This window comes from Saccostrea cucullata, unplaced genomic scaffold (assembly GCF_032062105.1).
Source record: "Saccostrea cucullata isolate Sc308-1 unplaced genomic scaffold, CSIRO_AGI_Scuc_v1 ctg1257, whole genome shotgun sequence".
NCBI classification, from domain to species: Eukaryota; Metazoa; Mollusca; class Bivalvia; order Ostreida; family Ostreidae; genus Saccostrea; species Saccostrea cuccullata.
The window spans coordinates 1-9,632 of record NW_026921824.1 but is presented as its reverse complement, the minus strand read 5'-3'; the positions used below and the strand labels follow the sequence as shown (position 1 = coordinate 9,632).

Sequence of the window (9,632 nt, the reverse complement as noted above, 5' to 3'; positions counted from 1 at the left end):
ACTCTGTTGTTAATATCTCCGTTTTATTTTAAACTTCTCAATTGATGCATCTTTCGTAAAAAAAATCCGAATTGTTTTACTTGTGACATCCTTCTGATAGCCAACTTCACATCTGCTCCAATTCAAATGCTGACCAATTGAGATTGTAAGAGTAAGTTCATCAGGGTTTGAAAATATTATTTGTTTTGTTTTATTATTGCTTGATACATGTATCTCCATTCACTGACACATCAGCTACACTTAATTATTAATTTAAGATTATTTTTTCTCCCTGATATGGGGAAATTGAATTGAAGCAGGAATTATTTGTACATTTACTTTATAAATATTCTCAAAAATAATTGGCAAAAATTGCAAACGAAGTTATATTTAATGTGGAATTTTATGTTTTGTGTATACATATAAGTTCAGGTTAGATGCTAATACTGGTATTGAACAGTTAAAAGGTTATGTTAATAAAACTCTCAGTTCAATTTCAATATTTACAGAAAACTATTAAAAGCAGGAAAATGGCCTATAAATTGAAAATTAAGTTTTTACTTTAAATGTTTTTAAGTACATTCGATCCAGGTTTATTTGTTTAACTTAAATTTTCAGCACTGATTATCTGATACTTGAAAGATTTTCCTATTTTAAGTGAATTCATTATTATCCTATATTTCACCGCACTTTGGGTTTTTTTCCTCTTTTTTTTTATTCCATGCGTTTATACATGTACCTTCAATGCATTTTCTTCGTAATAAATATTTTATGATATTCACGTTGTCATTTACCCAAAAAATGAAGTCAAAATTATTTAATTAGTGGTTTTGTTTCTATAATTTCTACACGTTATTCTCAAAAATGTTGTTTTTCGTGTTTCATAATACATGTTTAATAATAGAGTCTATAACTGTCAACCAAAAACTTTCAGTATATTTTCAGAAAATTACTTATACATTGTGTAAAAGGAAAATACTCTGGAATCGAAATGTATTGAACAACAAAGAAAAAAATAAATGCTTTAAATTTTATCTGATTAAATCATAATGTTAATCACAATATCATGTTATAGTGATTCTTTTCTTTATGTGAAGCTGATGCACGTGATACAACTTTTTCATTTGTAACAATCTTAAACTTAAAACTTCGTCATAATAACCCCAAGTTGCAATTCCATTAAGGTATTTAACTTGAAGTTCACAAATGATGCATGTATCTATTTTTAAAATATTCCTTTTAGGGAAAAAAATCATTGACTTAGTATCTAGATTATTTGCAAATATTGTGACACTTTGGTTTTCCCTTATATTTTTAGAAATGAACAGATAGATAGCAAGAAAACATCCAACAAATCGAAAATGAAATAATGGGAAATTTTTCATTATCATAATAAAAAAGGGCACTGCACTGTGGAGCATTTCAAAGACAGCATTTGAAAGTGACCCCAATGCAAATAAAATGGCCTTTGGGTCAGGAAAACTTAGTTAAATTTTTTTTTTATTCGGACTGGAGGGTAAATATCACACTTTGACAAGAGTTTGTATAAAATTACTGTAAAGAACAAAGATGATTACTTTGCACTAAAGCTTTTTAATCATAACACTTTTAAGTAAAACATTCCTCTGAGATAATTATAATTGTAAATTCAATGTTAATTCAATTAAATATATTTGCAAAAATGCAAAAAACATGAATAATTCCCCTTCAAATCTCGGTGAATAATATATAAGAACTAATATTCCCATGGGACATGGGTTTTGCATACCAGGTACTGCTCATGCTTGAAATACTTCAACTTGAAATTACAGAAAAATGTTTTTTCCTTACTTAACCTATGCACAAAGTCTAAGAAACAGCCTTGATGTTAGGCTTGTCTAAGATTAAAAATTGAAGTTAATGATATAAACAATTCCAAATGTCTTTGGTTAAGAATTTAAACATACATGTACATTTCACTAACAAGAAATTTTTCATTCCTAGAATCTAAAACTTCCCTTCTGCAATACCATTGTTGTACATGTAACTTGAAAATGTCTTCAGGCCTATGTTCAACACCAAAGCTACAGACAAAATTTAAAGAGTAATGATGCTTCTTAGACCTTGACCTTTGAAAGTTTGACTCAAAAAAATTATGTAATTCTACTGTTTTTCTATTGAATTGTTTTGAGTAATACATCTAGGATAAAAATTACAGACAGACCAAGGACTTCCATTATAATGTGTAACACAAAGCTGTTCTTTCTCAACATAGATTTAAATATATCAAATATGATACAAATAGAATTCCATATTGGGGAATTTTTACATGAGGTGTTCGGCGTACCAGTATTTATTTCAATGAATGAAATTCGTTGTAACACAATGTTCCTGAGGAACTAAACAACATAAGACATAAACATTGAATAAATAGCTGCATTAATGTCACACATAATGCATGGGGCATACAACAACGGGAATTCAGGCTTATATTTAAACATCAGGAATACACGTAAATTAATTAATGCATGGTACATTCTTAGCAGACAAAGAGAACGAAATGTGAAACATTAAGGATAGGTATGCTACTCAAACTTATTGCAAAAGCCCTCAATGTAACCCATTGCTAAAATTACTAAATTTAAAAACTTCTACTAGATTTTAACTTTGACTGCATACAAAAAAATACAATGCTGTCTACATGTATAAATTTAATGTTAGAGTATTTACACCTAATTGGGCTGGGAGAAAATAAAGGTTACAACCACTCAATCTATTTTCTATCTATAAATCAATAAAATAATGTGTTTTGATAAATTTTCTTTTCTCACATTCAAATAAATTGCTAACTACACTGAATGTTAACATAAAAACATGGGACTTTTTATACTTAACATGTTACTAAATCCTTTAAAAATCAAAATTTAACATAATAAATTTATAAACACTACATAACAAATAACTAGCATAAAAATAACAATTGCCCAAATGTTATATGCACCAGGTTTTTTAAAATATATCACAGCATATTGAATCTTGCTCATAAATAGGCACTATGTGTATCTATACAACATGTATTTTTTGTCATTGACATGGATATTAATATAAAATATTTCAAATTTTAAATACATAGTATGAATTCATCAAGTTTATAACATAGATCTCATACATTTAATGTCTTCTTTCCTTTTTCCCCTTTAAATCCCTTACAAAAATTCTGTAGTACTTCCTTGGGTATCCTTGTATATAGTAAAAAATATAACTACTTTCTCTTATTTCTTAGTTTGACTTGATTGTTTTTAGTTCAAAGATAATTATTGGTTCAAAAAATATAGTCAATATGAAAAATTTGGAAGTTTAAAAAAAAAGTAACTTTAACAAATAAATAATAGGTAAAACAAACACACAATGAGAAGTGGCAGTAGCTATTTGTGGAACACAGCAGAGTAATCTCCCTTTCCTGCATCAGCAAATCAGGCTCCAGACTCATGATTCAGTTCCTGCAGTTTGATTGGTCAGAATCTGGTGACCCTGAAGGTCATTCACAGCAGTTATGATTATTTTGCAGAAGAAGCATTCCTTCTTTCCCATCATTTGATGACTGATGCACGTTCTATAAATAAGATAATTACAAATTATATTTAGAACATTTGCCTATCACTAGCAAAACATACAAACATACTGTCAAGCTCTGATCTTTAAAATGCATGTGTCCAACACTCAAGATATAGAGAAATCCCTTTCAGAGTAGTAAATAAAACTCAACACATTTACTTCAGAATTATTCTAAAAACTTTCGGATAAATTAAAAAAAAAAAACACTTCAGATTGAAAAATCTGAAAACCTTGACCTTTTCACTATGTCTTCAGTCTTACCTGCAGGACTGGTGTCCACATGGTTTAAACACTGCCGAGATAGGGTTGGCGTAGCATATTGTACACAGGTCTTCTTCTTTGATATTCTTTAAAATGAAAACAAAGCTTCTAAAATACTGTGAAATCATTAATTTTTGTAGGGGTTTAATTTTCGCTGTTTTTCAAGGCTTAAAGAGAACATCAGGATGACTGCCACATAATTCAAAATTTCATTTGCATTACTACTAAACATTCTCCAATTAAGTAATCAAGTCCCCACAAACCAACTTTTTTCCCTCAAACCTCGAAAATTTGATCCCATGAAGATATGGAATTTTGCAGTACCTCTTCACTGTACAGTTTGCATATGATTGCATTAAAATTTCATTTTATCATCTCCTGTTAGATGCATTCCAAAACTGATAAACATGAGAAATTAATTATTATTGTGTAAAAGTTCAATCCACCGATCAACCGCCTACCTGCGATTTGAAGTCTAAGGGTCATTTTACAATACTGTAAACCAAGTATTATATATTATACGCGTGCGATAAATATCCGCGAGTTCCGCGAGTAACCTCTGCTCGCGGATATTTATCGTCGCGAACCAGTTGTTCATTATATTCCCATATCATATGATTTATTTACAGTTATTTGCCCGTTTTTCAATACCGATCCCAACGGTTCAACAAGTAATCACGGAAGAACTTTACCGTTAGTGTACAAGGAGCAGTTGAAATTTAATTACAAACATTCAGAAAAAATAAAAACGAATGGCAAATCTAAAACTATTTGTCTAAAGATGATTGAAATGTCAATAATCATTTCTGCTTGTGTTATTATTGTTCGTTTATTGTTACAGACGAGTCAGAGATAGCCTGGTTAATTACGACTAATTATGGCCCAGTCCTGCTCTGTCCCAACCATTTATAATAATTGCCCCTTGGCCGTGTAGATCTTAGAAAGCGTCAATTTAATTACCCAATTAGTATGAGGCACTTTTACAATTGAGAGTTTTAAATCAATTTTAATCTCCTAGATTTTCCCCCGATTTTCGTTTGAGCGTTTTGAAAATGCGTATGAAGTATATTCATGGTAAACATTTTACCTACTTTAGGGGCGGATATAAGATTTTAAATGGACGCGATGCACAGAATGTTTTGAATAATGCGTAAGCAGACCTCACGCTACCATTTTACCTTGTTTATGGGCGGATATAAAATTTTTATTTGATTCAAAAATACTCGTGGAAATAAAAAAAATGTGACCACTCGTTCGCGGAAATAAATCGTCGCGGATAAGTTCTCTGGCGGTCAGTCGCGAATAAAAAATGACGCGTATAATAATTGGTTTACAGTATACAATTATGGACTTCAGTGTAGGTCGATATGTGGTTATAAAACTCAAGGCAATTGATATTGATCGAAGACACAGAAAGTGATAGCGACTGAGCCTCATTTCTGTGTCTTCCACCAATATCAATTGCCATGAGTCCTTATAACCACATATCGACCGTTCACTGAAGTCCATAATAGTTATATCATATAATCACTCAAATTGAATGCACTGACACAATCCTATCTGAACGGACTTGGCTGTCATTAAGTCACAATGGTTAAATTCACACTTCTTATATTATGACGTCACATACTACGTACTTTAGTGCAACCGAACGTGCGATATTATTTTTCACCGATGCGCTTTCGCATCGATATCACAAAAGGAGGAATATCATGTGACGTACTTTCAGCCAATGAAAACTATGAAAATAATCTTCTTATATAATATTATTAAGTATTTTATGGAAAATATAGAATCTAGAGTATGTACCTGTACAACAGTTTTGTATTTGACAATGTCTAAATTGAACAGCAACAACGTTTCTTTTTTATAAATTCAAACTTTATTCAATTTAGGCTATATATTTTTAACTTCCTTTCTTATTGAATTTCCTTTCATTTTGATATATGTACTGTAATGTTTCGGATGTTCATTACCTCGCAAGATTCCTCAAAGCTCTCCTGCTTATTTTTGATGAAGCTGATTAGATCTCTCACAGCTTTGGTTTCATTTTCACTCATTTCTTCACCTGAAAATCAAAATATGTCTTCTTTATGCTTGCTTATTTACCTCAATTTCTTGTAAATCCTCATAAAATATTCATTGATCCAAACTTAATTGATAATGCTTTTTCTAACAGAGTCTATCCTGTAGGCATAATGTTGAAATTTACTATTTATAAACCATATGTTTTCATCATTAACAAAAAATAACAGTGTATACTTCTTTTTGAAAGTGAGATAAACTAAGGATATGATTCTTATGTAAAATAAACCATTTCTGCAGCTACTTATACATGTTTAACATTCTACGTAAGTTTTGTAATTTTAACAAAATGTGTAAAGCCTACATGTTTCGAAATTGAAAATCTTTTCCTTGTCTTTCTTCCCCTTTGGCACAGTACTGGGTGAGGCTAGGGGGAGGGGAGTCCCCAGGGTGAACTCCAGGGTGGAGATCTGGAAGGCAGGGTCAGACAGCAAACATGATATCACTTTCTTCTGGCTGAAAGAGGATAAAACAAGGTCAAGGTTGTAGACAGCGACAACCAAATAATGTAAATATGACCTTGACCTTTAACTTTGTATCTTTGAACATCAAGATGCATTTTCCAACTTTTTTTTTTATTCTCTAAGCTTCAGTATTCAAATCATTGTCCAAGCATATTGACATAGACAGCTATTGTTAATTCACAATTCATGCTTTTGAACTGTGTTAAACTCATACATTATTTCTTCACTTTTAGCACTGAATGAAAAAAATATACATTCATTTAATATAACATGTACAAGCTTTACATGTACATGTATTTGTTATAAATACTTTTCATTACATGTATATCACTAGGTTTCTCGATAAACTGACCTTTTCTCACTGGATTTCATCACAAGCTGATTGAGGACCCCCACTGTCACGGCCAGTATGGGGTAATGTGACACGCCCTCCAACCCCTGGATAGAGTGACTGATCACGGTACAAAATACCCCACTCTTACTCGTCACTCGGTTCAGCACGTGACATAGAAGCTGTAAATTAATAGACTTATTCAGTAAAGTCCCATAGTTTAAACCATTTTCAAATGAAAAGGAAATTATCAAAACCATTTCTTGTACAATGTTCACTTGTTTCTTTGAAAACATTAGATTCAAAGAAATTCATTTAATATGCATACAAAAATTCTTGTCTTTTATACACAAAATTCAGTTAATATTTATACAAAATTTCTATTCCAATTTCAATAGCATAAAGTATTGGTAACTGCAGATTGAATGATTTCGTCTCATATGAACATTCAGCAGTTCTCTGAGGTAATACTGGCCCTTCATTTACAAACTATTTATCCACTCCCTCTGACCTGTACTAGCCTCCCCAGCAGCAGTTCCGCGGAGTCTCGGGAGAAATCTAACACGGTCTCCGGAGCGACACAGACCACCATCTCCAGGACCCTCATCAGACAGACGGCGATCTCAAAACACGTGGCACAGATCTTCAGATTACGAGCCTCCAAAATACGCAACTCGGTTCTCGAAACCCGCTGCTGAATCTAAAACCAATTGAATAGTTAAATTGTACATCTTTCTTTAGAAAACACTGTGTAATCACTTATTTTTGAGAGGGTTTATTTTTGTTGTTTTTGTGGTATGGATTTATTTTTCCAAGAAATGTTAAAATTGTCTATAATGAGTGCATAGTTTCTCCTTTAACTATAAAATTAAATCCCCTCAATTAAATAATTTTTCCTTATTAAACCATGAAATTTAACCTTTAGGTCTCGAAAAATAATTATATTACAGAGTGAATGAAACATTACATTAGTTCAACATTTATAATATATGTTAATAAAAAAATTGAACAGATACCTGACTCGTTTAATGTTGGTAAAGAGTGATCTATTCATATGTACCTCTTGCATTAATCCAATGAATTCAGAAAAAGACCAGTTCAACTGATTGATCAATGTGTCTAGGAACTTAGTGGCTGTTTCTGTATCAGTCAGTAATATCTCTTTGAAGATTTGTTGTAGCACCATAGAAGGACACGGTTCTGAAATAGAAAATAAGAGACTCATAGAAAGCAATGCTCATATAGTCAATAGCTTCTATATTTCCAGCTTATGTCTGAAAAAACTTTATCGCAAATCTCGCTTGAAAGTGTATACTTTGACCGACATAGTGATGCATTGAGTGACGACACTGATGAATCTGACTGAAATACAATTGAATCTTACTGACGTTCAATTGCGAAATCCAACAAAGAATCTGATTGGTGCTTTTTTATAGGCCTGCCCACTTTCTCAAATGTAAAGCTGAAAATACGGAATGTTTCCAAGAAAGATAGAAAAGCTGTAGAAAACGGGCAAAAAAGTGGTACATATTGAACTAAGTATGTAGTAGACCTATTCAATACCTTATTATTGTGAGTGTGGGTATCTGTAAAATGATCTTCAAGTAAGATATGTTCCAGAACTGGCAGCAGTTGACTTGAATGCATGTTCATATCAGGTCATATCGAGGGACATGAACACGGCCGTTTTTTTCTCCAGTACATTAATAAAATCAAGTGTACTTAGATTTGATAAATATTGTTACATTATTTATTTTTAACATGAATTACAAGTGATATTTATTATTTTTATTGAATAATATTTGTCGTTAATAAAAAGTGCACTGCATAAAAAAAGCACAAGGACTTAGATTTTTCTGGTTGCATGTTTTTTGCCATGACGACTGTTGAACATGTTGAAATGGGTATGCAGTAGTACACATGCGCGGATCTAGAGGGGGGGTCGGAGGGGTCAGCCCCCCCCCCCCTGGAATTTACAAGGTTAAAAAATGTATATACTAAAGCAAGGAAAAAGCTACCATGGACCCCCCTTGGAAAATGCTGACCCCCCTGGCATCCTAAATACCATTTATCCCCCCCCCCCTGCCCACGAAATAGACTTTTAATGTTTGGGTGAGTTAAGGTTTTGTTTTTTTTTTTTTCTTGTTAAGATATTTCTGGGATTGGAATTTTTTTTTTGAGTGGGGTGGACCCCCCTGGAAAAAATTTCTGGATCTGCTCCTGGTACACATACATTTAAAACTGTTAACATATGGCATTCTTGACAGTATTGACAAAAATACAGTAAACTTTTGATTAAATCCGAAGTTTTACGTTTTACCACCTATGAATTTATATATTTTTTTCACTGAATAACAAGTGCTCCGCTGTCAGCTGGGTAATCACATGATTTCCAGCAATACCAGCGTTTTCAATTTGCTTGTGTTTGCCAACTCAATGAAATAGCTCACGTGTGAATAAAACATATAGAAGAAAGATTTTTATTCCACTGGAATATGCCGTAAATAGGAAATCTGCAGATATACATGTAGCCATGTAGGATAAAAATAGTGTGCGCCATTGAACATATTCATGTAACGTCTGCGTAAGGAATACATGTATATCACAAGCTAAAAAATTATTTTATATTTTCTTTCTTGGTTTTTTCTTTTGGTTCGAAAAGTTAAATAAGCATTTTGACAATCAAACATTGCTATTCGCTAGGCCGTTGGACGCTTTCCAAATTATACCGTACAAGAGTGGGCAGGTCTTAATCAACCAATTAAAACGCTTGTTTTATAAAATGAAACCCGTGATTCAAATTGTTCAATTGTCAAATCCAACAGTGTCATCGCTCAATGCAATGGTATTTCGGTCGGAGTGGATACTTTCAGCGAGATTTGCGATAAACAGACAGACCAGGTAACCTGAAATGCTTA

General features: G+C 32.3%; 1 protein-coding gene across 1 annotated transcript; it reads right to left on the bottom strand.

Annotated features, from left to right (window-relative positions):
• Positions 1–3,236: 3,236 nt before the first annotated feature.
• On the bottom strand, positions 3,237–7,908 carry LOC134260781 (E3 ubiquitin-protein ligase RNF123-like). Its single transcript, XM_062743330.1, has 7 exons — positions 7,775–7,908; positions 7,226–7,414; positions 6,736–6,896; positions 6,224–6,375; positions 5,811–5,902; positions 3,835–3,920; positions 3,237–3,571 (listed from the first exon to the last, which is right to left on the bottom strand). Exons 1-7 carry the CDS (start codon positions 7,898–7,900, stop codon positions 3,445–3,447), a joined length of 933 nt encoding a protein of 310 aa, XP_062599314.1. The 5' UTR covers positions 7,901–7,908; the 3' UTR covers positions 3,237–3,444.
• Between the last annotated feature and the right edge of the window lie 1,724 nt (positions 7,909–9,632).

Bases quoted from the DNA above. Each gene is read 5' to 3' on its own strand.
- LOC134260781 (XM_062743330.1), bottom strand. From the start codon at position 7,900: ATGGTGCTACAACAAATCTTCAAAGAGATATTACTGACTGATACAGAA. The intron at 7,415-7,774 runs GTACATATGAAT...AATTGGTTTTAG, and splicing joins TCATTGGATTAATGCAAGAG to ATTCAGCAGCGGGTTTCGAG. The intron at 6,376-6,735 runs GTCAGTTTATCG...ATCCTCTTTCAG, and splicing joins ATGAAATCCAGTGAGAAAAG to CCAGAAGAAAGTGATATCAT.